Genomic DNA, 21,298 nt, shown 5'->3' with positions numbered 1-21,298 from the left:
TTTTAAAAATTAAATCCTTTTATTTATTCCAGAGTAATAGATGCATATACATTCAAGTATAAAACCGTGAAGCCATGAAACTACCAGCGTCATGATGACTAGATTTGGCTTTAAGATGTTTCAATGAAAGTAATGTGGTGATAATGTGAACAATTGAGACAATCACCGCACATGCAAAGATGACAGCTTAATGAATAGGCGGTTGGCACGGAGGTGGCAGTTCCAGCAGTAGAGAAACATAAATTATCAAGTGTGTCTGGTGAAGAATCAAAAGGAGGCAGCATGGCGCATGGCGCCGCGGAGCTCCTGAGGGCGGCCAGTGTTGCTTGTGCTGCCTGGCCGGCTTCCAAGTCGCTGGGACCGCCGCCACCGCCACCGCTGTCGTGTGGGTGCCGGGGGCACCCGCATCTGGAGCTCCTGGGCCGGAGGGACCCAGGAGTGAGCACGGAGGGGGAAAGGAGAAGCCCTGACCCTGCTGCCCCGCCATTGCGCTGCCACCGCCAAGGGAAAGGAGGAGAGGTAGGAGGGCAGACGGAGGCTGTGAGGAAACATGCGGCTGAACCCAGGCCCAGCCTGAGCCCACCTCCCCGACGGCTAGCGCGCTGCATTTTAAGCCACTAATGTGAACATACCCAAAGTGTGAATGTGTGAGCTGAGCTCCCAGAGAGAAGATTGTGCTCCTGCTCTGCTGCAGTGGTTTGCAAAGTCAGTGTGTTGCCCACACCTGGCCTCACGGTTTGTCCTGCTCCAGACAAACCACGTTATATCCAAGGTTTTTCTTGGGTTTATATCTCTGACAAACCATGAGCCCGGGTTTGTGTGATGTGCTTAACACACAGCAGCAGATGAACAGGAGAACCGGGGAATAACTAAGCAGCCACAATCCCCTTGCATTTGTACTCAGCTCATAGTATTGTGGAAAAGTATGGGCAATTTCATGGCCAAAGACATTCCTAAGTATGGCAAACAAATCATTCTGAGATCATGTGGTAAAAATGCAGTGCACTCCTTTGTTGATACATCTTAACTGGAGAATCCAGACCGTTAGTTTTTTGGAATACAGCCTTCTATCTGGACTTCAGCTGGCCAGCCATTATATCGATTCTTTTTCGCATCAGAGTGGTTGATCTGTTTAAAAGAGACGTATAAATAGCAATTCAGTTTATGGCTTCAAAATAATGTAATTGTGAAAGTCTATCTATTATTGCCATAACAAGAGAAAATAGTGTGGCTTCCAATCAGCCACAAGTGGGGGGGCACTTTGGAATGGGGAAGAGCTGCAGCTCATGTTCCTTGCATTCCGAAGGTCCCAGATTCAATTCCTGGCATCTCCAGTTAAGGCTGGGAATAACTCTTGTCTGGAACCATAAACAGCAACTACCAGTCAGTGTGGACAATACTGAGCTAGATGGACCAATGATGTGAGTCAGCATAGGGCAGCTTCCTATGTTCCAAAATACACAATGGAAGCAACCCACCCCTTTTATCACTAAGCTTATGGAGAAAAGAAAACGCTAAAGCCGACTTATCTAGATCAGTTCATGTGAACCACATAGTTTTTGGCTCCATCAAAAGGGCTTGGGAATGTGCTGCAAAGTGGGATAGCTTTGGCAAAGGTATTTGCCAAACGGGGGACCCACAATTGAGATCATGTTTGAGCACAACCCCTTTCCACTTCTGACTGAGAATATTCAGGCAAAAAACTAGGTATTATATGTTTGGGTATCGTCAGAAAGGACAGCCCCATGTCCAGTTCATAGCATTCCTCTATAATGTCTACTACAATGTATCTGTATTTTGACATTACAGTCGTACCTTGGAAGTCGAACGGAGTCCGTTCCGGAAGTCCGTTCAACTTCCGAAATGTTCGGAAACCAAGGCACGGTTTCAGATTGGTTTCCGATTGCACAGGTGTGCTGGAAACAATAGCGGAAGCCATGCTGGACATTCGGCTTCCAAAAAAAGACCAGAACACTCACTTCTGGTTTTCGATCAGGAGCCAGAATGTTCGACTTCCAAGGTGTTCAGGAGCCAAGGTACGACTGTACATTCAAAAAATGGAGAGAGACCAGGAAGGAAAGAAAAGTCAGTGGGCAGCCTGGATACCCCTAGCTACCTTATATTATCCTGGGGCAAATATCTAAACAGGAGCATTCCTGCTAAGGGGTATGCCATATATTGTGGCATCTTTGATATAAGCATCTGTTTGACAGGAGTCAGGATTGAAAACACTTCCAGCTTCCTCTCCCTTTAAAATTAAGGAGCCTCTGGAGTAGAGCAGAGAGGAGCTGACACTAGAGTAAACTTTTGAGCATGTGATACATTTGGGGGGTGTATAGGCCATGATACCTAGCCAGAGCTTTTTAAGGACATGCAGGGTGGAAATAGTAAAGCAACTGAAACAAATTTAGAAAGTGAATCAATAAACTTTCTCAGGGCGTTTTTGTTTTTTTAAAAAACTAAATCAAATATTGACTGTAATTGCCTATTAATTCAAAGAACCACCTCCTAATAAGGGAATATGGAGCTTAATCTTGGACTTTAAGAGTTAATGTTTTGGTAGGTTTCTTTTTTCTTTTTTGGCAACATCTTAATTCTATTTTGTTTCTGCAGCAAGACATACTAAGTAGCAGAAAGAAATCAGACAATTAAGTGGTATATGGTAAAGATGCTAAACTAATAAGGCCCTGTTCTGATTTTAAAGCAAACTGTTACAAAAGTGGACGGTAATATACTCTCATAATATTAGTTAAGTTACTGTGTGCAGAGGAGGGTGACCCTATGATAAAGTGTCTGGAAATCAAGCCTTATGAGGAACGGTTGAGGGAGTTGGGCATATTTAGCCTGATAAAAAGAAGAGACTGAGAGGGGATATGGTGAGCTATTTTCAAATACCTTAAGGGCTGTCACATGGAAGATGAAGCAAGGTTGTTTTCTCCTGCTCCAGAGAGGATGACTCAGACCAATGTAGTCAAGTTACAAGAAAGGAGATACCAGCTAAACATCAGGAAGAACTTTCTGACAGTAAAAGCTGTTTGACAGGAGAACAGAATCCCTCAAAAGCTGGTGGACTCTCCTTCATTGGAGATTTTTAAGCAGAGGTCGGAGGGGCCATCTTTCAGGGATGCTTTAGTTGAGATTACCACATTGGAGGGGGTTGTACTAGATGACCCAACTCTCTAATTCTACGGTTCCATTACTGTAAGTTAGCCAATATGGATAGCTTTTATTTCATTTGTTTGGATGTCCATCGTAGAACATAGCTAGACTACATGAAACACATCAGTATTTAAAGTTCTGCGGTTCCAGCAAGTATTTTCTACATCCATATACATTTTTGAGTCTCTTAATTTACACAAGTCTTACCATTTCCCTTTGTGTGTCGGCTGGCAGTTCAAAACCTTTTGCTGCTATAAAGGCCCAGCTTGACCTGAATTTCAAATTCCTTATTTCTTTACTTCCTAGATCTGCTATTGCCTTTTTCGCATCCTCCATTAACCTATGTGAGAGAGAAAGGATTAATCCGAATTTTGTACCTTTGATAACTCATGTTTGCTAAAAGCTAAAGTCTGAATAGGATAGGATAGATTTCTTCTGATATTCTTATTCAGATTTCATTTCTTCCTAAAATGTTTTCTTTAGCACATAGAAATAAAGAGCACAATCCTAAGCATGTCTACTCAGAAAAAGATCCCACTGAATTAAATGGATTCATTTCCATGCATCACCTTATCACCTGCTTGCAACACTACCAGTCTTATTTATTCTGTTAAAGCCACCCTTAAAATACATAATAACATGAACAAGTTGTTGGCAATCCCTTAGGAACAAAGGATCCAAAAAAGCCAGCATCAGGTATCAAGTTTCTGCATCAGAGAAATATTGTGTTCCTGTTTTAAAATTATGCAAACGGATAAAACTAATGATTGCACAAGTATATCTAGTGCTTTTTTTCTGGGGGGAAAGGAGGGGGTACTCAATACGAAGTAAGTTTGTTTGTTTATTTAGGGCCCAGTTGCACTACCACACTCACACACACGAGGCAGCGGCTAAATGTAAGATGTGATTACGTAATAAACTCAAGCAGACAATGATCTGGATTACAAATGGCCACAACTTTAGTGATTAGAGATATAGGTGGATTTTTGGCTCAGGGATTGAGTGTATATCATTCCAGCCCCAACCCCTGAACAAAAAAAATAATTATTTAATTCAAAAAAAGATAACGGAACTCAGCTCCCCTATGTTCCTGCCCTACCCCACCCCACCCCGAATATATATCAGTCATATCAGTCATGATGCTACCAGGTGACACTCTAGAAGTCTAAGTGAAGTTTAAAAGTTAATTACAGTCGTATCTTGGCTCCCAAATGCCGTGGGAATCGGATGTACCAGCTCCCGAACGATCAAAAACCAGAAGTGATTGTTCCGGTTTTCTAATGTTCTTTTGGAAGCCAAATGTCTGACAGGGCTTCCACAGTTCCCAGTTGGCTGCAGGAGCTTCCTGCAGCCAATCAGAAGCCACGCATTTGAAGTTGAACGTTTCGGAAGTTGAACGGACTTCCGGAATGGATTCTGTTTGACTTCTGAGGTAAGACTGTATCTGGATCATATAGAAATCTCAGAGTTCTTATGTTACAATGCCCCAAGATACCCTCTGCCTCAGTGTATTTTATAACCTGTTGTTTGTTGTGGTGCTATATAATTAAAAATAAAATAAAAAGAAATATTAAAAAATAAATTTAGAATTTTAAACCACTGTTTGAGGAAATGAGTTTTGAAGCCAATATTTAACACATTCCTCAAAATATGACAAGAACATCAGACTGTGGCCTCCAAGGGGTCCATGTATGTATACTGGATAGGAAAATTCAAGTGTATTTAGTAAGATGGGAGGTAAAATTTATCATACCACCACATATTTTGCTACCTTATTTCTCAAAGTCTGAAAAGTGAAACTACTAGCTATGTTAAAAACAGGGCCATAAATCTGTTTGCTTACCTTGAGCTTCCATCATCATAGGTCACCATCAGGAGCAGAGATTTCTGGGGTGCTTTTTGGACAAAATCAGCCAGTGGTCTGGAGAATGCTGTTAATGGCAGTGGGGAGAGAAACCTACATAAATGTGCTATTTCCCCCTCAAACATTGTATTCTTGCTCTTTTCGGACAAGGCAGGACCCAAGAAAACTTTGAGTAAAGTTTCACTCGTGGCTAGAACAGGGTGGTCTCAGTTCCAGCAAACTTCTCCCTTCCCCTGACATCCCTTTCCCCCAAAACTCTTGCCTTCCAACTCAATGTCTCTTTTCCACTGAAGGAAAAGGAGCAATATAGAGAAAGTGCTTGGGATGGGAGCCTCAGTAAAGGCTGAGTCGTATGTCCATGATCCAAACAATGTGCTGTAGACATGCTCTACTCTCTGATATTGCATAAGTGTCATAACTGCTATTTACATGCATGAGGGTTTATGGCAGACACTTTTATAACAATATTGAACATAGACATGCCTCTTACCTCCTTGCCACATGTCAAAAGATTTTGCATCAACAAGCTTCCCAGTGTTATCTGTGAGAAAGGGAATGCATTACAAAAAATGAAAGAAAACAAGACAGAAAAAAATGTTTCCAAAATCTCCCAAACAAAAGTATTTAGTTTAGAATGAAGAGGGCAATAAGCACACATCATGCGCCATGTATGCAGGTCTGTGCATCTATGTGTAGGCAAGGGCACCTCTGGCCTTTGAGTCAATCCAGGCTCACCAGTGGGTCTAATTTGGCCCATGAGGCCTTTCTCCCCAAACCAATCAGATGGCACCACTGATGATGTTCAGCTGATGTGTGGGACCTTCTTGGAAAGCCCACCCTGCGTTGATCCCTCCAACCTCCCCAAAGGATCAGCATGGGGAAGGCTTTACAAAACGAACAGTCTGTTTGCTTTTATTGGAGTTTTGTTCTCTTCACTGCTGCAAGACAGCACTGTCCCCGACGCTGGAGCTTATGTCTACTTTGGACATCAGCTCTGACAAAAACTGCTCTGTCACACAGCAGTGAGGAAACAGGCACTTGTGTTGTTGCTCAGCTCCATTCTCCAGTGCACAGGTGTGATATAGCGGGGACTGACTTAAACCACACACCCTTTGCAGCAGTCGTCCGTCCCCGTTCCTCCCGCATAAAATGTTTTTATTGAAAGATTTCCATAGATAAGAAAGGTACACACAGCGTCTTTGTTTTCAGTTTATAGAGTCTTTTCTACAGGTCAGTTACATTTTGTGTGAGACACTGCTATCATACACATTGTGATCTTGGGAGAGAGAGAGAGAGATTGTTCCAGCTGTGATCTTTAAAAGGGTGGAAGAAAGTGCTGCAAAGAGTGCTCAGTCCCTGCTCTCCCATGCTGAAACAGGATCATGGAGAATACAAGGGATGTGTGTGTGGGGAGGGGGAGACAATCCACCTGACAATCATGTGACATCTAAGTGACATGAGACTGACAAATGGATTGTCCCACCCACCTGCTAAAGTTGGTCGGTGGGGTGAGGCCAGATAAAGATCCCAGAGCCAAAAATAAATAAATCCCTGCTCCTGGTATAGGTAAAGGTCCCCTGACCATTAGGTCCAGTCGTGACCGGCTCTGGGGTTGCGGCGCTGATCTTGCTTTATTGGCTGAGGGAGCCGGCGTACAGCTTCTGGGTCATGTGGCCAGCATGACTAAGCCGCTTCTGGCGAACCATAGCAGCGCACGGAAATGCCATTTACCTTCCCACCGGAGCGGTACCTATTTATCTACTTGCACTTTGACGTGCTTTCGAACTGCTAGGTTGGCAGGAGCAGGGACCGAGCAACAGGAGCTCACCCCATCGCAGGGATTCAAACCGCCGACCTTCTGATCAGCAAGTTCTAGGTTCTGTGGTTTAACCCACAGTGCCACCTGCGTCCCGCTCCTGGTATAGACCACTGCAAAAGTTGGCAGGGAAGATACCAAAAATAAACAAATTTCAGTTACACTGCTAAGTTTCTATCTAAGGAAACACCTAATCTATAATGATATAAATCCTAAGATCCAAACAAAAAGTTAAAGTCCAGTTGGTAAAGCATGAGACTCTTTATCTCAGGGTAGTGGGTTTGAGGCCGATGTTGGAGGACATGAGATGATCCCTGTGGTCCACTCCAACTCTACAATTCTATGATTCTGTGAATCCATGGCTCCTTATAAAACTCACTGAATTACAAGTTGTGTTGTGTGCAAAAGGAAGAGCACTCAGGAAAATCTAGGATAAGCACTATAAATGAGACAAAGCAGGTGAGGTATCACTGTTGTAAATTATACATTTTATAATGGCCACTAAAGTCTTTAAAGAGGACTTTTAATGAGTGCTCAAACACTTTCAAGACGGTAGCTCAGCAATCCTTATGGCAATCATGGCAGACAGGCCAAGGCAAGGCCACCAGAGTGAGTTAATGGCAGAGACAAGATTCCCAGTGTTGCTTTCTTGGTTCACAGTCTCATAGCCACTTTGACATAGCATTTTTATTTCTTTAAAAAAGCACATACAGGATTGTGTCTTTTTACTCACAGTCCACAATGGCAACATTTATTCCTCTTCCAACATTTTTACTTTCTTTACTCATAAGTCTGAAATGGAAACACAAAGTGTTTATCTGGGAAATATGGCAGACAGGAGGTGCTTTCCTGTGGTATTTAATAATGAGATAACAGTAGAGGGTGATGTTAAACTCTGCCCCCACTCTGTCAGGACTTTGAAGCACAGCGTGGGGCTTTTTGAAAGCCCTTTTGCAAACAGCCCCACACTGCTCTTTAAATCAGCCCACTCACTGTCCTTTGTTTGCAATAAGGCTTTCTAACAGTTCCATGCTGCTTTTTGAAACTTCTGTTGAAACACTGCTAAAATGGATACCCTACCCCCCCTCATTTTAACAGTGGTTTCAATGGAAACTGCTTCCCCCTGCTGAAACAAGGTGTACAGTACTTGCAATACCCATGATGGACATTGGGCGTGCACCTAGCTTCAGCAAAGGAACCATTAAAAGCTCACTTTAAGCTCCCAGTGGTTTCCTTGAAATTACTGCCCTCACCTTCTGCCACGTTTCACATCAGGTGTAGGGTGGGTAGTCTATTTAGAAGCAAGTCTCACCTTTTTCAATAGAACTTACTCCTACCTTAAGCGCGTTTAGGATTGTAGCATCAATGCACTAATGGAAAACAACAACCCACTTGTGTGACAAAACAACACCATTAGCCATTTAATCAGTGGAACACTTGAATAAGTTGAGTAAGCCAACTTTAAACCAATTTCACTCTCATTGCATCCTTTTCTATGGGAACTGTAGCTTTATTCCTAGCTGGATAAATGGGTACAGTATTTGCAAGCGTCCATTTGCTAGAATTTTAGTCTGTTTCTCAAAAGTTTTTTTTTAAAAACTGTTTATAAATATCTTGGGTGTAAATTGCCTTGAGATCTTGGTTTTGAAGACAATTAAAAAATTGTAATAAAAATAGTGCGAAGGTTCCGAAAATCATTTCCACAGGAAGCTGCCTTGTACAGAATGAGACCACTGCCCCATGTAGTCCATGACTGTCTATATATTAATTCCCCAAAGGCCCAAGTCAAGGTGGTTGGGGAGTTTGGTACAGTTCCCCCAAAAGGGCCCTCTTTCCCCCCAAAAGGAATGCATGAAATTTAAGTAAGGAATGCCTTGAATTAAAAATATACTGTGTCTATACTTGTACACTGAAGCACCTACAGATGGAGAGGAAAGGCATGCAGCAGTTGGAGTGATTGTCTATGGCCCCTCCCTAGTTTTAATAGTGTTAAAACTTCCTACCTTCTCATACCACTACAACTACCACTGGAGGTCCAATGGACTCTGTTATAAATAAATGGCAAAGCTGGCCTTAAGTGTTGTTCAGTACTCACAGCTGATCTTCAAAACAGATCTTGGCGATGGACTTCTGACCACCACCACTGAGTATGCGATAAGCATAGCTCCCAGGCGAACATGGAGACCAGTGGTCACATTTCAGTCTTTTCGGGAGTGGTGCTGAAAAGTACATTAGATAGGAAGGCCTTTGAACACTGGGCAACCATCATTCATAGTTGAAGCCCAACACACAACTAAGCATGCTAATGTCCACTAAAATTATCGGTAATTGGTCTGACCATGTTTAACTCCACTTTGGATTGCGGCCAACATTTTTTTTGTCATGTTGTAAATTATAACTGTTAAGTATAGCAGGTTTTTCTTCTTCATGTGACAAGTCATCTTAACCAGTGCTGATGTCAAACAATATAGTTTCCTCAAACCTGTGGCTGCTGCCAACCCAGATCTTTTATCTGATCACCCTCAATGTTTTGCAGTCAGTGAACTGGAACATGGGTGAGGAAAGACTGAGGTAAATGTTAAGGTCAGGTGCTTCCTTTAATAATCAAGGAGATGTAGAGAGCAGATGTGGTGCAGCAATGATTGCATATTTCAGGTAGAGGCAAAGAACTATTCTTACAGTCTGAAGGGATGGGATTTACTCTACTAAATAATCAGACCATTTTTACTTGGGTAGCACATGAGACAGAAGTCACCTTTTTTTTTTTTTTACAAAACTTCTACTTAAATAACCATGTGCCTTAGAATATTAAAATACATCCAGGAGAATGTGATCACATACCTTTAAGTTTTGGTTTCTCAGCAATGTTCTGAAGGTCGTCGAAAGCTGATGCTAAGGAGTCTTCAGGTATAATAGTTGCCAATAGGGATCCAAAGTACCAGGCACAGACAGTTGCAAAGATAAGCCCTCCTAACTTCATAAAATCTAAAAAAATTAACAAACATTTTCATGACAGTCAAGACAATCTATGTACATTCAGAAGGAAAAGTGGCAACTGCCAAGCTCACTGAGCCACAAAATATTGTTGCACGCCATCCCAATCGCCAGGCAGTGCGAGATTCCATGAGTTCCATGCACTTCACCAGAGTTTGTGTTTCCTTTGGAAATGAGGCACAGCGGAGGCTGTGACATATGGTTTATTCACACAAATATAAAACCTGAGCTCACATCATTAACGCCCCCAAAAGGTACTGTTTCTCCCATAGCCCCAGCTATGTTGATGATGGTTGCTGCAAGTGATTCCCAAACAGAGAAGATGCAAGTGTCTGAAACATGTCTAGCAAAACTGTCGCATTGGGATAATCCTCTGGCCTCCCTGCTCCTTTATAGCAAACCTTCTGCTACCCAAAACAGTTCTTCTGTTTACATTTCTTAGTGCAGAAAGTATTGATCTGATGTGTAGAGAACTTTCCTATTCCACTTAATTCAAGAGGGTTCTGGAAGCTTCTCTGCGTGAAAGAAGCAAGTAGAAGGTTCATGATGTTTGTGTTATTCCTTCAGAGAAGCTGAGTACAGTTGGCTTAAACTGGTTCTCTTATCTCTTTCTGTCAAGGTCATGCTGACTATAAAAGTAAGGCCAGAAGGAGGCTGGGTTTCACTTTCTCTTTCTATCTCTTTTCCTTCTGGTGTGGTGTTCAGTACATAATATGCTTAGTGTTAAGGTTTAGACTTATTATAAGTTATTGCAAGTTTAAATTAGGTCTGTTGCAACTGGATTTCTTATGGACAATGCCAATCCTGAATGTATTGAATTTGTGACCATTATGCTCATTTGCCTTCAGAAGCAGTAAAGCTCTGCTGGATGAAATACAATTGCCTCTGCTCTAATCCCATAAACCCATAAACAGTCATGATTTTACCCTGAAATGTAAGAGACAAAACTTTTCACCCAGTGAACCAGGAAGTCCTATATACTGCGTAGAATAAAAAACCTGAAGTGTTGGAAGGGACCCGAAGGATCATCTAGTCCAACACGCTGCAATGCCAAAATATGCACCTATATGGGGATCAAACCCATGGCATTGGTATTATCAGCACTGTGCTCTTACCAGCTGAGCTAAAATACCGTGTGGTGTCCACCTAAAGACAGTTATGTTGGTTGAACAATGTCTGTTTGGAATTTGTTGTTGTTTAGTCGCTTAGTTGTGTCCGACTCTTCGTGACCCCATGGACCAGAGCATGCCAGGCACTCCTGTCTTCCACTGCCTCCAGCAGTTTGGTCAAACTCATGCTGGTAGCTTCGAGAACACTATCCAACTATCTCGTCCTCTGTCGTCCCCTTCTCCTTGTGCCCTCCATCTTTCCCAACATCAGGGTCTTTTTCAGGGAGTCTTCTCTTCTCATGAGGTGGCCAAAGTATTGGAGCCTCAGCTTCAGGATCTGTCCTTCCAGTGAGCACTCAGGGCTGATTTCCTTCAGAATGGATAGGTTTGGAGAGTCTAGTACCAAAATTTATGTTCAAAGATGACCAAGGAAGATTTGTGGCAATTGAAATTCAATTTCAAGGAGAGAAACTATTGATAGTAGGTGTCTATGCACCAAATGAGGGGAAATCGGAACTCTTTAAGAAACTGCACGAGACATTGTTAGACTTTATAGACTGTAATATTATCTTGATGGGAGATATGAATGGAGTGGTGTCGACAAATATGGATAAGTCAGAAAGACAGGTAGTCACAAAGGATGGAAGACTGCCAAAAACTTTTTTTGAGATGACAGACAATATGGACTTAATCGATACTTGGAGAACAAAAAAAACCCCTAGGTAGAGAGTGGACCTTCTTCTCTGAAGCCAAAATGACATGGACAAGAATTGACCAAATCTGGATGACCAGAGGAATGGCTCCTAAGATTCGAAAAGTGGAAATCTGCCCCAAAACTTGCTCCGATCATAATCCTGTGAGAGTGGAAATGAAACTAACACTGACTGGTTCCTTCAGATGGAAGATGAATGATACCTTGTTTAGAGATCCAGAAATCACCAAAAAGGCCCAAAAAATAATTAAAGACTATTTTGAGATAAATTTGAAAACCACCGTTGAAAAAAGAGTAATCTGGGACACAAGCAAAGCCGTAATGAGAGGATTTTTGATTTAACAGAATGCAATTAAAAAGAGAACCCAAAATGAGAAAAAAGAAAAGATTTTGGAGAAAATAAGAGAAGGAGAGAAGAAACTTAGAGTGAAACCAAAGTCGCAGGAGATTCTGAGAGAAATAAAGTTATATCAAGTACAATATATGAAAATGATAAATCAGGACTTGGAATGGAAAATTAAACAGATGAGACAAAAGACTATTGAATCGGCTAATAAATGTGGGAAGTTGTTAGCTTGGCAGTTGAAGAAAAGACAAAAGTTAAACAACGTAACAAACCTCGAAGTAGATGGAAAGAACATACAGAATCCGCAGGAAATTAGAAATTGCTTCCAGAGATATTTCAAACAATTATATATACAAGGGCCACAGAAAGAGACTGAAATAGACCAATTTTTGAAAACCAATGGATTACAAAAAATCTCTCAAGAAAGCAAGTTATTGTTGAATTACAAAATATCTGAACAAGAGGTGGAAGGTGCCATTCAGAATATGCAATTAGGTAAATCTCCAGGGCTGGACGGTTTAACCTCCAAATACTATAGATCTTTGAAAGATTACTTGATTCAACCACTAAAGGAGGTTTGTAATGAAATTTTGGAGGGGAAAAAAGCGCCAGAGTCGTGGAAGGAAGCTTATATTACACTTATACCGAAAACTGAGTCTGAAAAGACACTACTTAAGAACTACCGCCCCGTGTCCCTGCTTAATGTGGATTACAAAATTTTTGCAGACATTTTGGCTAAAAGACTGAAAAAAGTATTAGCAGAAGAGATACACAAGGACCAAGCTGGCTTTCTCCCGGGTAGACATCTATCCGACAATACGAGGAATATAATTAACATTTTAGAAAAGTTACAGGTGAATATCAATACAAAAGCAGTTTTGATATTTGTAGACGTGGAGAAAGCCTTTGACAACATTTCTTGGAGCTTTATGAAGAAAAATCTTCAGGGGATGGGGGTTGGTCAAGGTTTTGAAAATGGTATAGGTGCAATTTATTCAGAACAAAAGGCTAAATTGATAGTCAATAATGTGGTGACAGAAGAATTTAAGATGGAGAAAGGGACACGACAAGGCTGCCCAATTTCCCCTCTGTTGTTTATTTCGGTCCTGGAGGTCCTGTTAAATATGATTAGAAGGGACCAACTGATCCAAGGTATTCAGGTCGGAGCTAAACAGTACAAACTTAAAGCTTTTGCAGATGACTTAGTTTTGACATTACAGAAGCCAGAGCCTAGTACGAAAAGGGCTTTGGAATTAATCCAGGAATTTGGTCAGGTGGCAGGTTTTAAACTGAATAAGTCAAAAACCAAGGTTTTGGAGAAAAACTTAACACCGATTGAGAGAGAGAGGTTTCAGAAGGAGACAGATTTAACATTAGTAAAGAAAGTAAAATACCTGGGGGTGAATATGACCGCTAAGAATGTGAATTTGTTTAAAGATAATTATGAGAAATGTTGGTCAGAAGTCAAAAAAGACTTTGAAATATGGTCAAATTTGAAGCTTTCCTTGCTTGGCCGAATTGCTGTTATTAAGATGAATGTACTGCCAAGAATGCTGTTTTTATTTCAATCATTGCAAATTATAGACAAGATGGACTGTTTCAAGAAGTGGCAAAGAGATATCTCTAGATTTGTCTGGCAGGGCAAGAAGCCTAGAATAAAATTTAAGATACTTACTGATGTAAAAGATAGAGGTGGATTTGCCCTGCCAGACTTTAAACTGTATTATGAATCAGCAGCATTTTGCTGGCTGAAAGAATGGCTGCTTCTTGAGAATACAGACATTTTGGATCTAGAAGGTTTTGATAATGTGTTCGGGTGGCATGCATATTTGTGGTATGGTAAGGTTAAAGCACATAAGGCATTTAAAAACCATATTGTCAGAAAAGCACTGTTTAATGTCTGGATAAAATATAGACTTACTTGAAAATAAAACCCCAAGGTGGCTATCACCTATAGAAGCGAAGGCTTTGAAAAAACTTAACATGGAGGCCAATTGGCCAAAATATTGGGAAATCTTGGAACAGGAGGGGGATAAATTGAAATTGCAGAGTTATGAGAAACTTAAAGATAAGGTGCGAGACTGGCTTCATTACTTTCAAATAAGAGAGGCTTATAATTTGGACAAAAAGATTGGCTTCCAGGTGGAAAAGTCAAAACTAGAAACAGAATTATTAGAACCCAAAGCTAAGATACTATCAAGAATGTATAACTTGCTGTTGAAATGGAATACTGAGGATGAAACGGTAAAATCTGCTATGATAAAATGGGCGCAAGATATCGGACATAACATTTTGTTCGCTGACTGGGAAAAGTTGTGGACCACAGGTATGAAATTTACGGTATCTAATGCCTTAAGAGAGAATATTATGAAAATGATGTACAGGTGGTACATGACTCCAGTCAAGCTTGCAAAAATCTACCATTTGCCCGATAATAAATGCTGGAAATGTAAAGAAACTGAAGGTACATTCTTTCACCTTTGGTGGACGTGCCCAAGGATTAAGGCTTTCTGGGAGATGATCTATAATGAAATGAAAAAGGTATTTAAATACACTTTTCTGAAGAAACCAGAGGCCTTTCTCCTGGGCATAGTTGGCCAATTGGTGTCAAAGAAGGATAGAACTTTCTTTATGTACGCTACAGCAGCAGCAAGAATACTCATCGCAAAGCATTGGAAGACACAAGACCTACCCACTCTGGAAGAATGGCAGATGCAAGTAATGGATTACATGGAAATGGCGGAAATGACTGGCAGAATCCGAGACCAGGGAGAAGAGTTGGCGGAAGAAGATTGGAGGAAATTTAAAATTTATTTACAGAAACATTGTAAAATTTCTGAATGTTGATGACATTGAAATGAAATGAAGGGGTTCTAGCAACATGGTAAAATGTAAGATTGGATTGATAATAGATGAAAATTTGAAGTTATAATATGTGAGGAAAAATAATTAAGGATAAACTAACAGGATATGAATTTGCTGAACCAATTTCTAAATGGGATACAAAAAAGGGAGGCGTGAGGAAGTCAGGAAAATAAGTTAATCAAAGATGAAAAATTAAAAAAGAGGGATTTTTGTTTTGTTGTTTTTGTTTTTGTTTGTATTTTTGTACTTTGTATCTTTGTATTTTTGTATTTTTCTTGTGTTTTTTTGTTTTTTTTATTTGTTGTTTTATAATTTCTTTATTGTTAAAACTTAATAAAATATTATTAAAAAAAACACCAAAAAACAGAATGTAGAGGTTTGATCTTCTTGCAGTCCATGGGACTCTCAAGAGTCTCCTCCAGCACCGTAATTCAAAAGCATCAATTCTTTGGCGATCAGCCTTCTTTATGGTCCAGCTGTTTGGAATACTTGCTCTTTTTTCTTCTTCATTACCTTGATTTCCTAGGATAGGGATGGGAACCTCAGATGCCAATCTAGGCCTCTTTTGTCTGGCCCTCCTCCCCAGGTCACACACCCTTTCCACAGTCATGCTTTGCACTCTGCTGAAGTGTACTTGCCTTTCTCAAATGGGTCTTTGAATTCTAATCATGTGCCTAGCTTGCCTAAATAGAGGATAGAGGGAGTTGTGGGGGCATATGTAGAAACCAGCCTATTATACAAAGGTAAAAGGTACCATATATTCACTGCCCTGACCAGTTTTGCTCCTCCTGGAAGAGGGCCCAGAAAGTAATGTGGTCCTCGGGCTAAAAAAGGTCCTCCACCCTTGCTATAGGACATAGTACATAGTCATTATGAATTTAGGCATTATGAATTTATATAGATATCAAACTCCAGCCACAAATCATTATGGAAATATTTATTGCATATCTACAGCCTTCAAGCATTCCACACATTTTCTTAAATCGATTGTACAACACGCTACTCACGAAGTTACACAAGGAATTTCAGCCTTGCCAGCAAATGTATTTGCCAGCCTAACTTTTCTTCATATTCACTTCTTTGGAGCACACATGCTATCACTATCACTGTCAGCTTAACACTCCAGCTTCTACAGAGTAAATGTTAGCTCTCCACAAACCTAATTACAGTGGTACCTCGGGTTAAGAACTTAATTCGCTCTGGAGGTCCGTTCTTAACCTGAAACTGTTCTTAACCTGAGGTACCACTTTAGTTAATAGGGCCTGTCGCTGCCTCTGTGCCGCCGGAGCACGATTTCTGTTCTCATCCTGAAGCAAAGTTCTTAACCCGAGGTACTATTTCTGGGTTAGTGGAGTGTGTAACCTGAAGAGTCTGTAACCCGAGGTACCACTGTAGATGCTAGGCATTTACTCATTATGGAGGGTTACAAAGAGCTCACTCTTCACTTTCTTCTGCCTTGTAATGTACACAACTATGAGACCCTCAAGGCACTACCAAAAAGCTAGCCAGCCAGATTCTGCCCCCCCTTGCAGCAATACGCCTTTGCAATGTAACTTACAAATATAAACAAGTCAATCCAAGAGTAATGTAAACATATACATTTTCAGAAGTGCGAGTTGTCAAAACTTGAAACTGTAGAAGTTCTTCAAGTCACTTACATTAAATAAAACCTTCTTGGCAGTCAATACGATTTTGGGCTTTAAAAAAGTAGCCCATAACTTTCTCACTTCTAGAGCACATAAAGCTACCTTATGGTGGCCAACTTTTCTACAATCGCCAGCAACCATCTACCGGTAGTTCTGAAAACATATCATTGCTCTTCTAGGGAGTTCTGAAATGAAGAGAGGAATCTATCCCTAGATGAATTATAGAAATGCCAATGCAGGATATAGCACACAATATCGTTCATCCATCCTGATTCATATATACAAAGACAGTGATTTGTTTGCTACATAGGGCATAATCAAACATCCACCAACCACTAGTGGGGCTTTATGGAGCAGTATGGCCACATCCGCAGAACGGATGCTCCCAGAAACAGCAGTGGGAGAGGGTGGGCAGGACGATCCGGCTCAATGTCAACGCACAACAGCTTAGACTGGCTCATGATCCAGCAGATTTCAGGCCAGCTCAGCCTCTAAAAACAACAACCCAGAACTCTTCAGATAGGGTTCTTGATCAGGTGTCTTAAACCTTTTCAGTCCCAATACTCCTTTAGAAACCCAAATATGCATTTGAGGACCATTTTTTAAGATAAGAAAGAACTAGAGTCAAACCCCTGCTCCTGCCCTCATAAAGGATTATGAATAAAGCGAATTCCTTTAATATCCCCACGAAAGCTCCTGGGCCTATTTGTCTGCAATATTGCAAGCTTAATAGCTTCCAGAAAGCTCCTGTGCCTTCAAATTCTATCCACTTTGAAGGCAGGGGAACACAAAGCTTAGTTATACACTAGCACCTCTGGTTATGTACTTAATTCGTTCCGGAGGTCCGGACTTAACTTGAAACTGTTCTTAACCTGAAGCACCACTTTAGCTAATGGGGCCTCCTGCTGCTGCCGCGCTTCCGCCACTGCGCAATTTCTGTTCTCATCCTGAAGCAAAGTTCTTAACCCGAGGTACTATTTCTGGGTTAGCAGAGTCTGTAACCTGAAGCGTATGTAATCTGAAGTGTATGTAACCCAAGGTACCACTGTATATAGAAAGGTTCAGGAGACAGACTGAAGCAGAGAGCACCCAATTACTCAGAAACAAAAAATAAATTATTATTTAAAAGTGCTCAGAAACAATATTGCCGCTTGGGCACACCCCATGAAGGAAATAATAAATATTATTGCTTACAGGACGTTTTGTTCTGTAGTGCGTGGATAGCTGAAGGATTTAGGAGAGCTGACAACTCCCAAGTTGCACACAAAATGTTGCCAAGAATAATTCAGGAAATAGAGCAATATAATGCACCCATACAATCTTTGTTCTGCAACATAGAAGGGAATTGCTACGGAATCATTAGCTAGACATTTGGCTCACAAATTGCAACACAGGCCGCCCCTCCAAGTTGATGGGCATTGCCATTCAAATGGTATCTGCCACATCTTGCGATTGATTATCTGGGGTGAGGCTTAACTGGGCCCCACAATATCTTATTCAAGTTGGCACCCCTGATGCACAAGGTCCCTTAGGTTAAAACAGAGGTTCTCAACCTTTTAGCACATTAAGCCTCTGCTTGAATAAACCTCTAGTTTAACCTAAGGGATATCATGCAAGTTCAAATAGAGCCCATGAGGGTATGTATGGGGAGTAGGTGGGGCCTCCCTGACACCCAGTTGTAGGCTGGGGGGGCGGGAATCCTCATGTGTTATGGAGGTTAATTTCTAAACGTGACGGGGTTCTTCCCCCTCATATCCCGCCTTGCCCAGTCCCTGATGAGCCGCGACCGCTCAACAGCAAGGGGAAAGCACTCTGTGCGTGCTCAGAGGCGCGCTTTTTAAACACCCTAGCGCTGCAAATAAGTTTGGGCTCCCGGGAGCAGATGGGTCGAGTCTCGACATCAAGAAAGCGCCGCAGCAACCGCGGAAGTTTGCGCAGCCTCTGACAAGGAAACAGGTCGATTAGAAATAACGAAAAGGCCAGAAAAGGTCGGGGTGGGGGTGGAGGTGGGGGGCTACTCACTGTTGCAGGCCGCCCGCACCATCATCTCCCCGTCTTACTGCTGTCCCAGGTGGCGGACGAGGAAACCGCGGCGCTCCTCGCCCTCTTGCCCTCAGCGCCGGGCGCTTCCCGGTTCACGCCCCAGCCAGCCCGCTCGCAGCAGCCGCCGCCGCCCTCCTCCGCCAGGGGGCAAAGCCGGGAGGCTTCTCTCGCGGGGAAGGAGCCGTCGGAAGCCGGTGCCACCAGCCGACTGCGGGCTCGTCAAGCGGCTGACGGTTGCGCCGCCGCCTCTACCCTCGCCTGCAAAACGGGCTTTTGGAATAAACTTGGCGAGCGCGTCACGGGGAGAGGAGTTCCGCTGTGCTCGGCGGGCTCCCATTGCCGCGCCGGAGAGTCCAGCCCAGGCTCGTCTACTCGGGCGAGTTGGGTTGGAACTTGCTCCCTCCGCCGCGAAGGGTGTTTTGAGGAGCTTGACGCAGAAGGCTTCGCCCAGCGGCTTGCAAAATGCAGAGAGCATAGGCGAGCCAAAATATTTAAAGGGGGGGGGGGAATGGATGTACATTTCCAAAATGTAAGATAAAAAACAAATAAAATAAAACCTACATACAGCAACAGTGTTTTCTGTTGTGTAGGCTCCTATTTGTTATGTGCAAATGGCTTTAGACACCTGTTAGGTCCATAAATTACCATATAACATATAGTCCGCACAAAAAACAGCGACAATTTGTTGTTGACAAAGGACAGCTGGATATATAAAGGGCCCCATTACCTTCAGTAGCTTAGGGCTTCATCAAACCTAAATCCGGCCCTGTACATGGCATAAGCAAAGTTAGTAAAAGTACAAAATATTAAAACGGAAATCCACATGATGACATATAATAAGCAGCTCCGACGATACGGCATAGCACCAACAGACAGCAAAATTGTCACCACTCATCAAATGACTGGGAGAAGAAATAACATCCTTCAGGTGCCTCTCAGGGCAGCGGGGGCCATGGCTGAAAAGGCCCTCTAGCTTATCCCCACCCTCCATAGCTCCCTCTGAGGGGCAGCAGGAAGAGGTGAAGGTCTAAGGATAGTTCTTATCAAGAGAGCTGCTATAAAATATATTAACCCCCACCCCTAAACAAACAAACAAAAGTTATGAATTGTGGGGTGGCATACACTTCCCATAATACACTTTCTGTATGTGATGGAAGAGGCTCAGGTCCACAAAAGGGCACACTTAGCTACTGTAAGCCATGCTCTGGTTGTATCCAGATGAGTCTTCAGTAATGCACCCTACATGCCTTTACAGACAGCCTGGAAACTGGTTCAAAATGCAGCTGCCAGAGTCCTGATGAGTGGTCAGCTTCTAAAACAGAGCTTTCCAAACTGTGTGTCTCTATACATTAGTGTGTCAGCTGCTGTGTATCCTCTCACTCTTCCTGGGGCTGGAAAGGGGTTTGTTTCATTGCTAGTAAAACTGAATTACTGTGTTGTGAAACAATGCAAAACTGAATTACCGTGTCGAGAAATGATGCATGTCTAGATGTGTCCAATTTATTCTTTTAGTTGCACCAGACATGTATGGCAGTGTGTCATTTTAGGCAGCTTAAACTTGCAACGGGGACTTCCAATTCATTTGGAAGATTGTATAAGAGTGCCACCTTGTGAATGATACAGTGCATTTTACTTTTAGATCAACTGAACTAATAGAGACATTTTTAAATTTAACAACTAGTGTGCTACCCAACTTGCAGCTGTTATGTGTGTGGGTGTTCCATATATTTAATGAATTGAATGGTTTTGTATGAATATCTTATTAGACTGTATGTTTTTAAATATGCTGTAAGTCACTGCAATACTTCTGTATAACATAAATAATAAACATCCAAAGATATATTTTTTTTAAATATGCTGCTTAAGACCAGAATTAAGGCTCTCTTGAATTTGTTCACACACCACAAAGCTTTTGTAAATTATGCTTTCTTATAGCTTTCTTATGTTCCTACGCTTTTCCTTGGTCTTTCAGGCACATATCTAGTTGGGTATCACATCATATTGGTCCTTTATTGCCTTATGAAGCATCTGAGTCTTACTGCATGACTAGAGTAAATTTTCCTGCAGGTTGATCAGTATCTGTTGCTTACATCAGTATCTGGCAGAATGAGTTTAAACAGCAGAAATGAGTTTATTCCCCTTTTGATTTTTAATTGTACAAAAGATAGCAAATAACGTGCATGTTTATGATGCATAACATTCCCCCATTCTTTTCTTCCCCTGTTTGTGAAATCAAATTATAGCTAGTGTTTCTTGCTGCATTTTTCAGTCCAGCTTGCTGTATTCTTGAGCTATATATTTATTTATATTTTGCCCTTGGGTCAAATTTGCCTTCATTTATACTTAACAAAGTGCTGTAGAAAGGAATTAAATTAAGTGTCATAGACTTCAGCAAGGCTAGTGTTTCACCCAGTGACCTATTCTATGCTTACTTTATAACTACAATTTGTTTTCAAATTGGTACCAGTTCCAGGAGTTTCAGAATTCTATCACTCATTATTCTCTTTGCATCACTGCCTGTGACCTGTGCTCCTCCAACGCCTATCACCCTGTGTGAAGGAAGAGCTTCTCATTCCAAAGACACTGCCTATTTCCATGTTCTTCCCTCTGTTTCCTCACTATGCTGTCACCTGCCTATGCTGCCTATGTAATAGCATTATGAACACTGATGACATGGCAGAAACATCAAGAGCATTAAGCGTACGCGCACACACACACACACACACACACACACGAGGTTAAAT

The 21,298-nt window shown here is 41.8% G+C and overlaps 1 protein-coding gene across 1 annotated transcript; it reads right to left on the bottom strand.

Moving 5' to 3' along the window:
- FAM3B (FAM3 metabolism regulating signaling molecule B) lies at positions 1-18,939 on the bottom strand. Its single transcript, XM_053386779.1, has 8 exons — positions 18,534-18,939; positions 9,681-9,824; positions 8,935-9,058; positions 7,573-7,631; positions 5,514-5,564; positions 5,003-5,090; positions 3,367-3,499; positions 1-1,128 (listed from the first exon to the last, which is right to left on the bottom strand). Exons 1-8 carry the CDS (start codon positions 18,556-18,558, stop codon positions 1,045-1,047), a joined length of 708 nt encoding a protein of 235 aa, XP_053242754.1. The 5' UTR covers positions 18,559-18,939; the 3' UTR covers positions 1-1,044.
- Between the last annotated feature and the right edge of the window lie 2,359 nt (positions 18,940-21,298).

Source organism: Podarcis raffonei, chromosome 4 (assembly GCF_027172205.1).
Source record: "Podarcis raffonei isolate rPodRaf1 chromosome 4, rPodRaf1.pri, whole genome shotgun sequence".
Taxonomy (NCBI): domain Eukaryota; kingdom Metazoa; phylum Chordata; class Lepidosauria; order Squamata; family Lacertidae; genus Podarcis; species Podarcis raffonei.
Note: the sequence above shows the minus strand (reverse complement) of the source record. Positions and strands in the feature narration are given on the sequence as shown.

Excerpts from the sequence above, each read along its gene's own strand:
- FAM3B (XM_053386779.1), bottom strand. The coding sequence starts at position 18,558 with ATGATGGTGCGGGCGGCCTGCAACA. Across the intron at positions 9,059-9,680 it reads TGAGAAACCAAAACTTAAAG|CACCACTCCCGAAAAGACTG; the intron begins GTATGTGATCAC and ends TGTACTTTTCAG. Across the intron at positions 3,500-5,002 it reads TATGATGATGGAAGCTCAAG|GTTAATGGAGGATGCGAAAA; the intron begins GTAAGCAAACAG and ends TCTCTCACATAG.